We start from the raw sequence: 18,253 nt of genomic DNA on the forward strand, positions 1-18,253 counted from the left end.
AAAGTAGCTATTTTAAAAAGTCACACACTGGGCCGGCGCCGTGGCTTAACAGGCTAATCCTCCACCTTGCGGCGCCGGCACACCGGGTTCTAGTCCCGGTTGGGGCGCCGGATTCTGTCCCGGTTGCCCCTCTTCCAGGCCAGCTCTCTGCTATGGCCCGGGAAGGCAGTGGAGGATGGCCCAAGTGCTTGGGCCCTGCACCCCATGGGAGACCAGGAGAAGCACCTGGCTCCTGGCTTCGGATCAGTACGATGTGCTGGCTGCAGCGGCCATTGGAGGGTGAACCAACGGCAAAAAGGAAGACTTTCCTCTCTGTCTCTCTCTCGCTATCCACTCTGCCTGTCAAAAAAGAAAAAAAAAAAAGTCACACACTGGTCATCTGAGGCCAGGTCTGGCTTGCAGACACAATGTGTTTGGCATGTGTGATTTTTTTTTTTTTTTTTTAAGATTTACTTATTTATTTGAAAGGCAGAGTTACAGAAAGAGAGGAGAGGCAGAGAGAGAGAGAGAGAATCTTCCCAGCTGCTGGTTCACTCCCAAGTGGCCACAATGGCCAGAGCTGAGCTGATCCAAACCCAGGAACCTGAAGCTTCATCTGGGTCTCCACCCGGGTGCAGGGGCCCAAGCACTTGAGCCATCTTCTACTGCTTTTACAGCCATAGCAGAGAACTGGATCGAAAGTGGAGCAGCCGGGTCTTGAACCGGTGCCCATATGGGATGCCAGCACTGCAGGCGGTGGCTTTACCTGCTACTCCAGAGTGCTGGCCCCAACGTGATGTTTTTAAAAATTGGTGCTGGTGTCATGTCAGAAGCTGTCCCATAAAACCCTGGCCAGTCTGAGGATGTTTCTTCTCGCTCCAGATGCCTGGGATGGGGCCACCCCCACCCCTAGCTCGCCCCACACCTCACTGCCCTGTAACACGTCCCCAGTGTTGAGGCTGATGGCTGCTTGTCATTGTGCAGCGTGCCTGGGTTGCCTTTACTTTTTTTTTTTTTTTAAGATTTTTTATTTATTTATTTGAAAGGCAGAGAGAAAGGGGGACACACAGACACACATACACACAGACACACACACACACACAGAGAGAGAGAGAGAGAGAGAGAGATGTCTTCCAGCCACTGGTTCATTCCCCAAATGGCCGAAACAGCCAGGCCAGGCTGAAGCCAGGAGCCTGGAACTCCATCCGGGTCTCCCATATGTGTGACAGGAGCCCAGGTACTTGGGCCAGCATTAAGTGCCTCCCAGGTGCATTAGCTGGGAGCTGGATCCCTGCTAATACACCTGAGAAACCACCAAATAGACCAAGTACTTGGGCTCCTGTCACCCATGTGGGAGACCCGAATGGAGTTCCAGGCTCCTGGCTTCGCCCTGTTAGGGCCATTTGGGGAGTGAACCAATAGATGGATGATCTCTCTCTTTCTGTCTCCTTCCCATCCCCACCTGTAACTCTGTCTTTCCAATAAATAAATAAATCTTTAAAAAGAAAGAAGAAGAACCAGCCTAATGTAGCCAGGACTCAACCTGGAACTCTAATGGGGGATACTGGTGTCCCAGTCCGCATATTAGTCCACAGTGCCACAGTGTGCACCCTGCCCTGTTTTTCTTACAGTAAAGTCAGGAGAAAATGAATTCTTTGTCACACCCTGTCCCTGTGGAGGAAGGTCAAGAGGACCAAGAGGACTATGTTTGCGGAGAAGTGTGGGAGAGGACTTTTTTTTTTTTCATATGCACCCTGCTTCTCCATGTTGTTTGCCACCCAGACCTGGTGGGTGTATAAGCCAAGATGGCCAGGGGAGTCCAAAGATAGGCTTCCCAGGGATCTGTGAATTTGCTGAACATGCGTGTCAGGTGTGTGTGTGTGCATACAGGAAGCAGTCGTTGGAGGAATGAGAGAGCTGGGGAACCCAAAAAAACTGCCGGTCTTCACCTTGAAAACCGAAAGATCTGCCCCTGGAGACAATGGGGTCAAATCCCTCTCCTGCCTGCCAGTTACTGCCCGTGGGACCTGAGAAATTCCTTCGCTCCTTGGCCCTCAGTTTTCTCAGCTGTAAAATGGGGTCATCACTGTAGCACCTAGAACATTGAGAGGGTCTAGAAGAGGGCTGGGCACACAGAGAGCCCTTGCTCAGCGCTGGTGCCTCCCTTATCCAGCTGCTCTTCAGCTGTCTGCCTTCCAAGGTCCCCGGCACAGGGCCCAGCATGCGTCGGGAAGGGAGAGGGAGTCAGGGGCCGCGTCCTTGCAGTCTGCCTGGGCCCCTACGTGCAGTCCAGCCCAAGAACACCGCTGTAGACTCTCCCACGAGGGACTGAAGCTGTGATCTTGGGCCTGGCACAGTGTGACGCCTGTCTCAAGACAAACCTCCTGCAGAGGAAGCGCAGGACCCAGGGTCACAGAGCAGGGTGTGGGCAGCCCATGACCTCACGTGACCATGCTCTGAGGCCACCCTCGGCCAGCGGCAGAGGTCGCAGATCCGGCCTTGCACAAGTCAGAACACTGAAGAGCAGAGATGGTGTGCCCTCCGCGGGTGGCCCGCAGCACCACGTGCGCTAGAAAGGGAGGGGGCAAGCTCTGGGCTGGAGGCTGTGGGCCCTGGGCCTCTGCTTCCTGGGCTTGCAGCTGAGTCTGCTCATTTGCCCCAGCCCCTGTGCCTGCGATTCTGAATCCAGGATCTGTAGTCCCCTGGGTGGCCTCAGCGACCCTTCCTGACAGTGCTGTGGGCTCTGGGGTCCTGGTGCTCCTGTGGGTTGGGCTTGTGGGGCCCCCACGTGTTCATTCACATGGCACTTGCAAAGCACTTTAGGGTGTGCACAGGCTCCCGTCATCGCAGGGAGGTGTGTTATTACCGCATTGCCATATTCCCATTTTACAGATGGGACACTTAAGGCCCAGGGAGGTGAAAGCAGGTGAGGAAGCTCCGGGATTCTTGTCCTCAAGGGTGAGTTAGAAGGCAGGGGACAGTGATAGGAGGTAGGAGACAGCCATGTAATGATACGGAAAACAAGCTTTTGCTGGAACCTTCTCTCGGGTTCTTCTGCAAGGCTCTTATATGATCATATCATTGACCCCTCCCAATTCAGTGGGATTGAGATATTGTCACCCCCACTGGACAGATGTGAAGACCGAGAGCCAGAGGTGTAGAGTGACAGTGGCTCCAGGTGTCCCAGGTGGGTTCCAGCCCAGAGCTGGACCCTCCTGATGCTGCTGGCGGCCCTGGCTGGAGCAGGTGGACTTGGGGAACTACAGATGGACGGGCTGGGACCCTGCTGTTGGAAGGGCCAAGCTGGGTGTCTTTGTCATAGCCACGGAACAACGGAGGACTTTGCCTACCATGTTCTTGGGCATCCCCTGCCTGTGGGTCATAGTGAGCCCTGTGACCTCCAGGGCATTGGTCCCCCATTCGCCGTGTCATTCCCACCCTTGTAGTCCTGCTGCGTGACTCTAGACATGTCTTGTCATGCCTCAGAGCCTCAATTTCCCCCACTGGACCCTGGGGGTGGTGGTGCTGGCTTCCCAAGCAGTGTGGCCAGCATGAGAAACCCCACTGCAGGCAGTAGACATGATGGGACCATCCCCAACCTGCTTGTGGCCCCACGAAGTCAGGAGTGGACCTCACGGTGCAGATCCGTGGGCCAGTGCATGGACAGGCCCCCAGCTGCACCAACCGCAGGCGCTGTGTGGACCTTTGGAAACCAGCGCGTCTCACGGGAGCATCCTGACATGTGACGTGGCCTGAAGGCCTCACAGCTGCCACCCCACGGGCTGCATTCTGGCGCAGCATCTATTTCACCTGGCCGAGTGCAGCCACCTCTGTACACAGACACCTGCTCTCCCATCTGCCCCGCCCCCTCCCTCAGGCAGCCTTTCTGGATTTACAGCTCCTGACTGGCCCTGGGTGGAGCTGATAATTCCAGTCCTGCATGGGAAGTGTGGAAACAGGGTGGTATGTGTGTGTGTGCATTTTTTTTATAAAGATTTATCTTATTTATTTGAAAGTCAGAGTTACAGAGAGGCAGAAGCAAAGAGAGAGAGGTCTTCCATCTGCTGGTTCACTCCCCAAATGACTGATCTGAAGCCAGGAGCCAGGAGCCCTCCTCCAGGTCTCCCACGTGGGTACAGAGGCCCAAGCACCTGGGCCATCTTCCACTGCCCTCCCAGGCCATAGCAGAGAGCTGGATTGGAAGCGGAGCAGCTGGGACTCAACCCGGCAGCCATATGGGATGCCAGCTCTGCAGGCGGCTGTTTCACCTGCTGCGCCACAGCGCTGCCCCAATGTGTATGTGTATCTTCTGTTGTCCTTGTGTTTCTTGGGGCACTGCTTCCTGCCTGGCCACTCCCCTGCAATCCCTCAGGGGGCCTAGGGGCTGTGCTGTCCCTGAGGGAACTGTCAGCAGCTATTGCCATTGCTGGGCGGGTCTCCACCCAGACCTCCCTGAGCCTGCCTGGCCACGTGCTTGAGCTGGTGTGATTGGACTCCCTCCTCCCCGGAGCAGGCAGGGCGGCCATCATTCATTCATTCATTCATTCACTCATCCGTTTACCAACAAGTGTTGGCCGAGCACCAACGGTGTGTGCCAGGCGGTTTCAGGTGTGGGACAGAGACACAAAGGCCAGCTCTCAGGTAGCTCACGTTCCCTGGGAGGGTCAGGCTGGGCAGACAGCAGACACCATCAAGTTGTGATGTGTCAGTGCCCGGGGTGTGTGTGCAGGGCTCCCTTGATCGTCATCTGGGAGCTGCGGGCTGGTGCCTTCAGTGCTGTGGGGCAGGCGCTGGTGCGGAGATTGGCTCCGCACACAAGCTGCTCATTTCAGCTTCCCACACCAGTCCAGCTCTGCCGTGACTCATGGTCGTGGGACCGAGCTGAAACCTTTGCCCGCGTCATTCCGAGTGAGTGCTGGTGACTTGGGAGGCAGGTCCTCCTGTTACTCCCACCTGATGGATGAGCGCATGGAGGCTCACCTCTCTGAGGTTTATCTGTCCTGAGATCATCCTGGGACCTAGGCGTGTGGGGCTCTAGAGTTAGAACCCTGTGTTCCCTCACGGGTCAGACAGGGAGTAGAGGAAGCCTAGGGCTTGTCCTTAGGGGTGTGCTAAGATGGCAGTGCCCACCCTGAGTCTTGCTGGCAGCACTGCCCAGCCCTGTCCTGTGCCCCAGGAGCCAGCCAGTGCCATCTCTCCCCATCACACCCCTTCTCCCTTGCTTCCCAATCCTAGCTGCCCCCACCGCCGGCAGCAGCTCCAGAGCTATAAAACCTGCCTTATTTGAGTTGAGATACTCTTTCCTGCCCGTCTCCCTTCCACCCCCAACTCAGGGCAAGGTCATGGCCCCGCTATTCCCCTTCTGAGTCCAGCACTCTCCCTAGCAGAGCTGGCTTTTGGGCGTGGTGGCTGGACAGACAGACAGACAGACAAAAGAGACCCTAGTCGTCTCTGTAGACAGGGAACTGCTTTTGTGTCTGTCCTGCGGCTGGAAGTCCGGTTTACATCTGATCCAAATTTGATCCCAGCCTCGATCCTGGCTTTTGATGAAGGTGGAGTGGGCTCCACCTCTTGGGGACTTTGACCTTGAAGCAAGTGCACCTGACCTACGGGCAGGACAGGGCCAGGTTGGGTATCCCAGAGTTTGAGTCACCTCAGTTCCATCCCAGAGATGCCTAGGGCCTTAGGTGAACACATCTGGAGGTGGAGCCCCTTGGCCTCCACATCTGTGGCACGGGGTCAGGGCTGAGCCATCCCCACTCCGAGGATTGTGGCTAAGAGGCATAGCAGGTGCTTGGCAGAGCTGCCACTCAAACGTGAGCATACAGAACTCCAAAGTCATCCGCTCCGCCCCAGGACCCCAGAGCCCTTCCTTTCTGTCGAGGGAGCAGGGTTCATACAGGCGCAGGGGGAGCTGGGAATTCCTTGCCCAAACTTTCTGTGAATGTGGTGGGTAGGGCCGGGGGTGGAGGAACAAGGCCCAGTGTTCCGGGAGGCCTTGTGGGTGTGGGCTCCCTGCTCAATGGCCACATTGTTTGGCCTGGAGCTCAGAGGTGGGGACACTCCACCTACAAGGACAGGCAGCTGATAAGTGTTGACCGTCGGCCTCTTTGGCAGCTGCGTTAGTGGACTTCCTTCTACAAGATCAGTTGAGTAACCAGAAGCTTCTGTCCGTCTTCTGCACAGATGGGGTATTGGAGAAGCTGGGGAAGGCTCCAGCCTGTGCCCCAGAGGACAGTGTCTGTCAGTGCGGGGCGACCTGGGGACTGAGTAGGTAGCACTTACCTTGCCTACTTCCACAGAGAGGGAAAGTGGCTGCATGGTCAGCTTTCTCTGTGTCTGGGTTACACCCTGGAGCTGAGCGGCCCCTTCAAAGCCCAGTTTCCCCATCTATAAAACAAGACTAAGTATAGTTGCTCATGGGCCTATGGAAAGGAGTGCTTAGCACAGTGCCAGGTGCGCATTAGGTGCTCCAGAGTGGCAGCCACCCTGTGTGCTCTCTTGGGCTGCCCCTTGCCCAGTTTTGGGCGCAGATCTGGCTGTCAGTGATGGTAGTCGCCTCTGGCTGTGTTCTGCCCTGAGGTCTGGGCATCTTCACGTTCGATCAGCCCATACTAACCGATCATGCAGAGTTAGATCTGTGGCTCCCTTGTCTGTGGGTTCAACCAGCCATGGATCAGGAGTCCTTGGGGGAAAAGTGCACCTGTATTGGACATGTGCCGAATGTTTTTCTTATCTGTTAAGCCATATAGAGTGGATGGCTGTCTACACGGCATGTATGTTACGTTAGGTATTGTGCGTCTGCCTGAGCTGATTTAAGGTGCACAGGAGGGCGTTGGTCATAAGTAAATGCTGTGCCATCCCAGAGGGGCCCTGGACTGCATCCCCCATGGGTACCAAGGGACCGCTGTCATAGGGCCCAGGCTCTGGTAATGGGTGATTGATAGGAGCTGATTTTATGAAAATGAACTCCTCATTCAATGATGAAGTGATGCCAGTCACTGTGACCCCTAGAATGTCAGTGTTGCAAATGACCCTACCGACTGTGGGCGTTTCATTTTCCAGAAAGGAAAAAACAGTGACCCAAAGCAGGCCCAGGCGAAGGGACAATGGCAGGCCGAGGGCTGTGTCCTGACTGCCGGCTGGGGCAGGTGCAACGGCAGCTCCAGGAGTTTGACCAGCCCCTGCTTGTTGTGTGCCCAGGACATGGTGCTGGCCGCAGGAAGGTTCCAGGAGGGGAGGGCACTGTGGCACAGTCTGGTCACCGGGATGCTGCTGCTGCCTCCCCTCTGCGCTGGGCGAGCCTGGGGACGCAGGGGCTGTGGCAGTGCCGACTCAGCCCTCAGCCTGGGGCTGTAAATGTCCAGTCTAAAACCGGTGGGTGGTCCAAACAGGCTCTTATCTGCACTGGGACATCCTGGCTCCCTTATCTGCGGGTGAACAAGCTCCCTTGGTATGTGTGTGCTGACTGGGAGGCCTAGGGAGGGCCCTTTCTCCCACCCACCCAGGGCTGTGACTCAAGTTCTCTGTGGCTTCCTCTTGAGGCAGGAGGAAGGGGGATGGGGCGTTTACCAGGTCTCTTCCATTGGAGACATGACAGAGGCTGGGCCTGGCACCCACAGAGGTCCTGGCTTGCCTCTTCACTGTTTGTGTGCCCTTCATCTCTTCGAGCCTCAGTTTCCCCGAGTGTAAAATACCATCTACTGCTGGCAGTACCTGGTAGCATGTCTCAAGCCTCTACTTACCGGGCCCCAGGGAGCATGCTCGATTCCTGACATACACAATGAACCTCCTAATTTATAGGCATTTTTAAGGATCCCTGCCTCAGATGGTGAGTGTGAGCTTAGCATGGCACAGCTGAAGTGCTCAAGTCATATTGGGTGTCACGGACGGGGAAACTGAGGCCGGCTCAGGTTTGCTGACCTTGTGACCATACCTCGTGCAGAGGTTGAGGGCAAGGAGTGAGACTGTGAAGGTGGAACCCTGCACACTTGGCATTTTCTGTGTGTGGTTTGCTTATTTGTTTGTTTTGATTTGAGAAACAGAGAGAGAGAGAAAGAGCACTCCCATCCTCTGGTTCACTCCCCAAGTACTCACATGGCTGAGACTGGGCCAAGCCGACGCCAGAAGCCAAGAACCTAACCCGGCTCTCCTACATGAGTAGAACTCAATCACTTGAGCCTCACCACTGCCCTCCGGGGTCTGCGTTAGCAGGAAGCTGGGCTCAGGAGTGACCCCAGATGCCCAGATGTAGGAACCTGGCATCTTTTTTTGTTTGAAAGGCAGAGCTACAGAGAGGGAGAGGCAGAGAGAGACATCTTCCGTCTGCTGGTTCACTCTCCAGATGTCTGTAACGGCTGGGGCTGGGACAGGCCAAAGCCAGGAGCCAATGTCATCTGGATCTCCCATGTGGGTGCAGGGACCCAAGCATGTGGGCCATCTTCTGCTGCTTTTTCCAGGCATATTAGCAGAGAGCTGGATCAGAAATGGAGCAGCCAGGACTTGAACTTGTGCCCATATGGGATGCTGGCATCCCAGGAGGTGGCTTTACTTACAAACACAGGGCATCTTAACCTCTGGGCCAATGCCTGCCCTTGTGTGTCTTACTGGGAAGGGTGGGAGTTGGCGTGGGCACAGCACCCTGATGTCCGAGTTGGGTCCTGAAGGGTTGATGCAGAAGAGAAGAGAAATTAGAAAACCCTGGCTCTGTTGGTCTTTAGCAGTGTTGAGCTGATTGCTAATCCGCACAGCTTGAAGAGGTTTGTACAGGCACAGACAGTCCCAGGGCTGCTCTGAGCAGAGGATGAGCTGTGCAGGGCCGGGGCTGTGTGCATGGGGTGTGCCACCCTGTTCCTAGGCCCCTGGGAGGGAGTGCTTACCCAGAGGAGTAGATCGGCCTCCCGAGTGGGACCTCCAGGGAGACAGGGAGTGTTTTTTCCCTGCTTTGTTCCCAGTGCCTGGGACTGGGTGGGTGCCTGCTGAATCCATCCATTCCTCCATCAGTGCCCAGAGGGATGGTGCGGGCTGCCGGGATCATGTAGCCCGGCCCCCCCCTTAGGCTGCACCGTGACAGCTGCTCAGTTTAACCTGATGAGGAATCCAGGTAAACACAGGTTTCCAGTTTCTTTGGCCTCCAGCCAGAGCAGAAAGCCAGTGACTCCATCCATGCTCTGTGTATAGGCTGAGGTCGCCAGGGCAACAGGGAGCTCCTGGGGGCTGAGGACATGCCCCTTAAGGGTGGGGGCTCACACCTCCCTCAACACCCTGTACCACCTGGGTCTAAGCTCTTTTTCTCTTTAAAGATTTTTATTTTTGTGTGGCAGGTACTTAACGTGAGATCTGCTGTGTTAGCAGATGTTGAAACAGAAAACGTTACTCTTGACAGTAGGTACAGTATCGGATAGATCTGTGGAGCTGCAGTTCCTTCCTTCCCCAGAAAGAGAGAGAGAGAGAAAGAGAGAGGGAGGGAGAGAGAGAATGAGTTTTCCATCTAATGGTTCACTCTCCAAATTCCCACAATAGCCAGGGCTGGGCCAGATGAACGCTAGGAGCCAGAAATTCCTTCCGGGTCTCCCACATGGGTGGCAGGGACCCAACTACTTGAGCCATCGTCTGCCGCCTGCGAGGGTGCACCTGAGCAGGGAGCTGGATGGGAAGCAGAGCTGGGGCTGAGACCCAGGCAGGCACTGCAGTGTGGGAAGCGGGCATCCCAGGCAGCGATTTAACCCACTGCACCGCCGCCGGGCCCACCCCTCCACTCTCCTCTTTGAGTCTGTGAACTTGGCTACTTGAGATCCCTCATGTAAGTGCGGTCTGCGGTGTTTGTCCTTCTGTGATTGGCGTATTTCACCTTGCCCAGTGTCCTGGAGGTCCAAGTTGCCTCCCTTTGCAGAATTCCCTTCCTGTTTTTCAGAGCGTCCAGTTTCCATTGTGTGTAGAGAGCGTGTTTTCTTTATTCCTCCACGCATCTCAGCTTCTGTGAATAGTGGCCCATCTCTGGTCTCCTGATTTTTGTTCTTGGGGGAACATACACAGAAGGGGGACTGCAGGGTCCTTCTATTTTTTTATTGTTGGAGGAAGCACCCTGTTTTCTGCAGAGGCCACACCGTTCTCTATTCCCTGCAGTGTGAAAGCGCTCCCTCTCCTGGCCTTTTGTCTTTCTGATAACAGCCATTCTGACAGGTGTGTGGTGACACCTCTTTGTGGCTTTGATTTGCCTGTCCCTGATGATCTGTGATGTTCTTCACACACCTGTGTGCCTTTTGTCTGTTCAGCTCCTTTGTCCGTTTTTAAATTGGGACATCGTTTTTTCCCTCTTTTTATAAACTCATTTTTATTAATGAGTTTTAGGAGTTCTTTGTGTATTTTGGAGATTAATGCCTTATCAAAAACATGGTCTGTCAATATTTGCCCCTTTCTGTAGGTCCTTTGCTAGACAGAAGCTTTTCCGTCTGATGTCGTCTCACGTGTTTATTTGTGATTTTGCTGCCTGGGCTTCTAGCGTCATGTCCATGAAATCATGGCCAAGACCAGTGTTGTGAAGATCTTCCCCGTGTTTTCTTCCAGGAGTTTTGCGGTGTCAGGTCTTACGTTTCACTTTAATCCACTCTGAGCTGTTTTTATGTCCAGTGCAAGGAAGGGGTTGACTGCTTTCCCTTCCATGGGGGTCCCCACTTTTCCCAGCCCTGTTTGTTGAAAAGGCTGTTCCTGCCCCGCTGAGTGGGCTTGGCCTCCTTGCAGATTATGTAACCACGCACGGAAGGGTTTGTTTCTGGAGTTGCTGGTCTGTCTGTCTTCATGCCAGTGCCACACTGGATTGATGACTGTGTGTTTGTGGTGTGTTTTGAAACCATGACGCATGAGACCCCCAGCTTTGTTCTTTTTTAAAGATTATTTTGACTCTTCAGGGTCTCTTGGGATCCCATATGAATTTTAAGATGCATTTTTCTTTTCCTATTGCAGATACCATTAGAATTTGAAAGGCATTGCACTAAATCTATAGATTTTTTTTTTAAGTTTTTTTAATGTATTTATTTGAGAGGCAGAGTTACAGAGAAAGGGAGAGGCAGGAAGGTCTTCCATCTGCTGATTCACTCTCCAGATGGCCACTACAGCTGGAGCTGTGCTGATCTGAAGCCAGGAACCAGGAGCTTCTGCCACATCTCCAACGTGGGTGCAGGGGCCCAAGGACTTGGGCCATCTTCTACTGCTTTCCCAGGACATAACAGAGAGCTGGATTGAAAGAGGAGCAGCCAGGACTAGAACCAGTGCACAATATGGGATTCCACTACACCACAGTGCTGGCCCAAATCTATAGATTTCATTGGGTAATTTTTAAAAAAGCATATGTTGGGGCCAGCGCTGTGGTGCAGCGGGTTAAAGCCCCGACCTGCGGTGCCAGCATCCCATATGGGTGCTGGTTCGAGTCCTGGCTGCTCCACTTCTGATCCAGCTCTCTGCTGTGGCCTGAGAAAGCAAGAGAGGATAGCCCAAGTCCTTGGGCCTCTGCACCCACACGGGAAACCCGGAGGAAGCTCCTGGCTTAGGATCGGCTCAGTTCCTGCCTTTGTAGCCATTTGGGGAGTAAACCAGCAAATGGAAGACCTCTCTCTCTCTCTCTGCCTCTGCCTCTCTCTATAACTCTGCCTTTCAAATAAATAAAATAAATCTTAAAAAAAAAAAGTATTTGTTTGACAGGCTTTGTGTCAGAGAGAGAGAGAGAGGGAGAGAGAGAGAGAGAGGTTGCTTTAATCTGTGTATTGACTCCCCAGATTCCCAAAAGGTGGGGCTGGGCCAGGCTGAAGCCATGAGCCCAGGCCTCTATCTGGTTCTTCCGGGTGGATTTCAGGGACTCAAGCACTTGGGCCATTTTCCACTGGCTTACCAGGCGCATAAGCTGGAAGCTGTTTGGAAGTAGAGTACCCAGGCCTGGAACTAGCACTCTAGAATGTGATGAGGGCGTCCCAAGCTGTGGTTTAACCCGCTGCACTGCAACACTGGCCCCCAGGCGCTCCAGTAGGGGATCGCAGGCATCCCAAGCAGTGGATTAGCCAAATGCAAAATACTCACCTCAGTTTTATCTTTTTGAATTGTTAGTGAATAGGAATGCAACTGATTTTTTAAATGCTAAAGGAAGTACATTTTTCTTTATAATTTGTAAAAAAATTTATTATAATTGATACAATAGTTGTATATATTTATGGGGTACAGCATGATATCACTATGCGTGTATACATTATGTAGTGATTAACCCATGGTGAGATGCAACTGAGCTCTGTGTGCTGATTTTCTATCCTACAACTTTGATAAATTCATTTAATTAATTTTAACTCTTTGTGAATAAATCTTCAAGGCTCTCTGAGTATAAGGTCATGTCTGCAAATAGAGATAATTTTACTTCTTTGCAATTTGGATGCCGTGTTTAAAAAGTCCTATTTGTTTATTTGGAGGGAGAGAGAGAGGGAGAGGGAGAGAGAACGAGAGCTGCCGTCCATTGGTTCACTCCCCAGATGCCTGAAGATGAGAGCTGGAAATCCAGGTGTTCCGTGTGGGTGGCAGGAGCCTGAGCATTTGAGCCATCACTGCTGCCTCTTATGGTCTGCATTAGCAGGGAGCCGGAGTCAGGAGCTGGAGCTGGAGCTGGAGCTGGGTATTGAACCCAGCTACTCTGAGTTGGGATATCAGCATCTTAATCAGTCTCTTAATTGCTAGGCTAAATCCACACTTCCTGATTCATTTTTCTATGCATTTCTTACCATTATTTTCCATTTGTCTCTTGAGGTCCTCAGGGGATAGGTTTCAGGTTTTCACGTGGACACTGACCTCACATGCTCGAGTCCCGTATATAAAACAGTGTAGTGTTTGCACAGCACCTGCACACCCCTCCTGTGCACTGTCACTCATCTCTAGATGGCTTCTAATAGCTAATACAATGTAAGTGCTATGTAAACAGTTGTTATGCTTATTGTTTAGGGATAATGACAAGGAAAAAAGCCTGATGTTTTTCATCCCTGGTTGAATGCACCGTGTGGAACTCATGGATACAGAGGGATGACTGTATTTTATTTCATTATTTCTAAAAGATTTGTTGGGGCTGGCTTTGTGGCGTAGTAGCCTCCACCTGCAGTGCCGGCATCCTATATGGGTGCTGGTTCGTGTCTCGGCTGCTCCTCTTCCAATCCAGCTCTCTACTAATGGCCTGGGAGAGCAGCGGTAGATGGCCCAAGTGCTTGGGCCCCTGTGTTCACGTGGGAGACCCAGAAGAAGCTCCTGGCTCCTGGTTTCAGATGGCCCAGCTCTGGCCGTTGCAGCCATTTGGGGAGTGAACCGGCGGATGGAAGACCTTTCTCTCTGTCTCTCCCTCTCTGTAACTCTATCTCTCAAATAAATAAATGAAATCTCCAAAAAAGAAAAAAAAAAGTTTTTTTTTTTTATTTGCTTGAAAAGCAGATATAGAAAAATCTTACATCTGCTGGTTCATTCTCCAAATTACCACAGCAGGAGGGCGTGGGTCAAACCAAAGCCAGGCACTCCCATTGGGTGTCCTTCCTGGGTGGCAGGGACCCAAGTATTTGAGCCATCATCTGCTGTTTCCCAGGTGCATTAGCAGGGAACTGGATCAGAAGTGGAGTCAAACTGGTGCCCATAGTGGCTTAACCCTGACCGTATTTTAAACTGTATTTTATTTTATTGATCACTATTGAGGTTTTTTAAAAAAATATGTATTTATTTGAAGGACAAACGGGGTTTGGGGAGACAGAGAAATCTTCTGTCTGCTGTTTCACTTTCTAAACGGCCACAATGGGCAGGCTGGGCCAGGCCGAAGCCAGGAGCTTGGAACCCCATCCGAGTCAACCATATGGGTGGCTGGGGTCTCAGGCCATCCTCCGCTGCTTTCCCAGGCTCATTAGCAAGGAGCTGGATCAGAAGTGGGGCACTGGGACTTGAACTGGCGCCCATATGGGATGCGGGTGCTACAGGAGGCAGCTTACCTCGTTGTGCCACAATGCTGACCCCTGAGATGATTATTTTGTCAGCCAGACCCCATGCGTTTCTGTACTTTCACCTGGCAAATTTGTGCTATAGGCCCCTACAGCCCCCGACACGCTGAAGATTAAAAGTCTTAGGACCCCTGAACTGAGGAGCAGCAAGTGGGGCAAGAAACCCAAAGCAAAGTGAAGGAAGCTTACTTCACAGAGCTTCCTGGCAGCCAAGGCAAAGATGCATAAAAGGGAAGCTCAAGGGGTCATGAGCGCTCCAATTGCAGAAGGGGAAGCAAACCAGATTGCCCAAACGCGAGCGTTTTGCTAGCACTGACCCCTGCCAGGGCGAGTCCAGGGCCCTGCGTAAGGCTGCTGTGTAAGGGGCAGTTTCCTGGAAAGATGCAGGAACTGCCTGGGCCTGGGCCTGGGCCTGGGCCTGGGCCCTTCGCAGCTTCCTCGTGGTTCCCGCTAGGGGTTGATGAACTGTAGTTCCGGAAAGATCTGTGTCTGTAAGAGGCTCCCCGTGTGTGCACTGCCTTGAACCTAAGTCTGCCGCCACTTTCTTTCCGATGACACCTGTCAGAGAAGAGGAGGGAGTGTCTGACCCTATTACTTATCCACCTGGTGTGAGGGCTGGTCTCAGCGAGTGCTCCCCGTAAGTCCTAGTGCTGTTGGCATGAACCCATTTCACAGAGAGGACTGGGGTGGCCCAAGGCGAGAAGAATCGTGTGGGTGGCAGGGAAGCTGAGCAGGGCCTCTGGGCTGGCTGCTGAGATTCGGCAGCATTGCACACCAGCAGTTTTTCCTGTTTGCCTTTAGCTGGAGGAACGGGGCAAGGACAGCATTCATGGAAACTCAAAGAATAAACCAGAAACCCCTAAGCAAGGTGGGGCTCCCGGCACGAAGCAAAGGGTGATGGTGAATAGCTCAACATTGGCTGAGCCCCAGCCAGCATGCCCCAGATGAGCTGCTCATCCCTCAGAGAGTGAGGGTGTTTCACTCCTCCTTTTTTAAAAAAAGATTTATTTATTGAAAGGCAGAGTTAGAGAGAGAGGGAGATATCTTCCATCTGCTGCACTCCCCAAATGGAACAACGGCCAGGGCTGGGTCGGCCAAAGCCAGGAGCCAGGAGCCAGGAGCTTCTTCCAGGTCTCCCATGTGGGTACAGGGGCCCAAGGACTTGGGCCATCCTCCACTGCTTTCCCAGGCCATAGCAGAGAGCTGGTTGGGAAGTGGAGCAGCCAGGACTCAAACCGGCGCCCATATGGGATGCTGTTGTTGCTGTCGGCGGCTTTACCCACTACGCCACAGCACCAGCCCTGTATCGCCCCATCTTACAGTCTGCCAGCTGTGGCTTTGTATAGTGATGCTGTTTTGCTTCTCCAGCATTTTGTCTCGTGGCTGAGTTATTTTCCTAGCAATTAGAGGAATTTTTGGCGCTGTTTTCTGGAGCTGAGAGTTGCTATAAGGCAGAATAATACACATGCTTTGAGAGCTCAATGCCTATGTTTGAGTCACTTTTGTTCCCTGACCTCCAGGAGCAAACCTACTTGGCTTAAAGAATGAATAAGTGATTGAAAATGAATGAATGAATGAATGGGTGGATGGGTGGGTGGGTGGGTGGATGGGTGGGTGGATGAATAAGTAGAAGAATGATTTCTTCCTTCCTGTGTGGATCAGCGACCCATGAGTGTGTCTCTTGGTGACTTCTGGTGGCCACTGTCATGGTGGGGAGAAGCCTTGGGGAAGCTGATGTCAGGCTTGCTGTCACTGGGCAGCGTGGACCTGCGTGACCAGAGGAGCCCCAGGGCCACTTCTTCCTTTCCAGCCGGCAATGGGGTGTGAGTGGGTGGCAGCCACTCACACCACTCTTCCATGGCCTGGAGTAGGGCTGGCAAGGCCAGGACTGTCCTGGTGTCCCCCGCACCTGGCATCTGGCATAGCCCGACCCACCTGGAAGCCTCCTGTTTAACCTGCTGTGGTTACTTGCATCCCTGCAGGGCTCATCCCTCCCCGACCTCTCAAATAGGGAAGCACTGAGACCCCACCCTGCCGCTGAGGCCACACCGCTGAGCCGAGGCCCTGGGACTTGGGCCCAGCCTTGAGTGGCTGTGAAGCCATGCTCCCCGTGCAGCCTCCTGTGGAGGCCAGCTGCACACCAGAGGCCTCATCAAAAGCCCCAGACTGTGCCAGTTTGTGTCCTGGGTGCTGCACTTGCAACTCAGGTACCTGCAAATGTGCCTGGGAAGGCAGTGGAAGATGGCTCAAGGACTTGGGCCCCTGCCACCCACATGGGAGATCTGGATGGAAGTTCCTGGCTCCTGGCTTTGACCTGGTCCAACCCTGGCTGTTGTGGCCATTTGGGGCGTGAACCTGCAGATGGAGGATCTCTCTTACCCCTACTCCTAGCCCCATCACTCTACCTTTCAAATAAATAAATTGTTAAATAAATATATCTATATATCTATATCTATCTATATATATATCTATATCTATCTATCTATCTATATATATATATATCTCCTGAGGTTCCTGTAGTTTGCCAGGCTGGGGAACTGACTTGGGTTGAGCTGGGTGTATGGCGCAGGGTGGCTTTCCTGTTTTGAGAGTGGGTCTTCCAAAAAAAAAAAAAAAAGCCGGCGCCGTGGCTCAATAGGCTAATCCTCCTCCTTGCAGCGCTGGCACACCGGGTTCTAGTCCCGGTTGGGGCGCTGGATTCTGTCCCGGTTGCCCCTCTTCCAGTCTAGCTCTCTGCTGTGGCCCGGGAGTGCAGTGGAGGATGGCCCAAGTGCTTGGGCCCTGCACCCCATGGGAGACCAGGAGAAGCACCTGGCTCCTGCCTTCGGATCAGCGCAGTGTGCTGGTCGCAGCGTGCTGGTCGCAGCGTGCCGGCCGCGGCGGCCATTGGGTGAACCAACGGCACAAGGGAGACCTTTCTCTCTGTCTCTCTCTCTCACTGTCCACTCTGCCTGTCAAAAAAAAAAAAAAAGAGAGAGAGTGGGTCTCCCCAAGGGGCTCCCGGTGGTGGATCTGCCCCCATGGAGCGGTCTGGAAGGGACGTCACAGCCGGCCTGGGAGTGCATCCTGATGATTGTGAACCTGCCTGCCTCCTGGCCGCTCTGTCCCTGCTCTGAGGATGAGGAGGAAGCATCTTTGCACATAGGCCGGGAACCCAGCTTGGGGCAGGAAGAGTGAAGACGAGTGCCTTGGGAGGCAGGGGCCTGGGGCACGTCCTGCTCCATCCCTCCACTAGTCTGGGAGCTCCTTTAGGGCCTGGGCCAGCCTAGTAGGTGTGCAGAAGGTGTATGATGAATGAATGAATGGCTGTGAATGAATGAGTGGGGGTAGGAAATGTGCTTTCCGGTCGAGGTCCTGCCACTAACCCATCTGTGTGGCCTGGGTCAGTGTCCCCCCTCCTTCCTAAGCCTCAGTTTCTCCCTCTGAGCTGATCTTCCTGATGCTGAGGTTCCGGGTCGGCAGGCAGGACCCCCGGCTCTGGGAGGTGGAGTGGGTCAGGGAGAGCTGTGGGCACTGTGTGAGGACTGGGCCAGCTTGTGCATGGGGGAAGGCGTCCCCCGAGGCCCTTGGCTGTGGCCCTAAGGAAACAGGCCAGGTGGGGACCAGGGAGCAGGGCTGTGGGAGGAGGCCACAAGGCTGTTTGCTGAAGTTTTGGGTTTCCATGGCGACTGGCCCTCTGTGTGTTTGGGGCCTCCAGGGAGGGTGGGCAGACTGGGCCAACCATGTGGGCCCTGGGAGGGGAGTCTCCCGTCTTGAAGCAGGACACCTGCTCACTGTTGCTTGGCCTTGTGTTCCCTGCAGATCATGATCGAGTTCTGCCCGGGTGGAGCCGTGGATGCCATCATGCTGGGTGAGTCTGCCTTGAGCGACAGGGTGTGGTCAGCGACTGGATGCAGCAGTCCTCAGTCGGGCTGGAGTCCCTCACTCCCCCATGCCAGTAATTCCACAGCCTCTTCCAACGCCCTTACCCTTGGTCCCTTTGCGGGGTCAGAGTTTGGGTTCTTGCTGCACTGGAAAGACCAGCACTTCCCTTCCCAAAAGCATGTGACCCTGAACTGTCCCTTGTCTCAGGTGGATGTGGCATCCTGAGGAGGTGCACATGGGACACCCAAGGGAGGCGTTTTGGAAAGTGGGCCCTATGGCTTTCAGCCTAACAGAGCAGCTGAGATGGGTGGTTTAAAAAGAACGGGATTTGTTTGGCTCACTTTTTTTTTTTTTTTAAAGATTTTTATTTATTTTAGAGGTAGAGTTACAGTCAGAGGGAGAGACAGAGA

At 53.6% G+C, this 18,253-nt stretch overlaps 1 protein-coding gene across 2 annotated transcripts in view; it reads left to right on the forward strand.

Annotated features, from left to right (window-relative positions):
* The window catches only part of STK10 (serine/threonine kinase 10), a 124,296-nt gene that overhangs the window by 56,080 nt on the left and 49,963 nt on the right, over positions 1-18,253 (forward strand). For both annotated transcript variants that reach the window (XM_062188686.1, XM_062188685.1), the window contains exon 3: positions 17,781-17,829. In XM_062188686.1, the coding sequence (XP_062044670.1) occupies positions 17,781-17,829 (49 nt within the window). The remainder of the gene's footprint in view (positions 1-17,780; positions 17,830-18,253) is intronic.

Source organism: Lepus europaeus, chromosome 4, assembly GCF_033115175.1.
Source record: "Lepus europaeus isolate LE1 chromosome 4, mLepTim1.pri, whole genome shotgun sequence".
Lineage (NCBI taxonomy): Eukaryota > Metazoa > Chordata > Mammalia > Lagomorpha > Leporidae > Lepus > Lepus europaeus.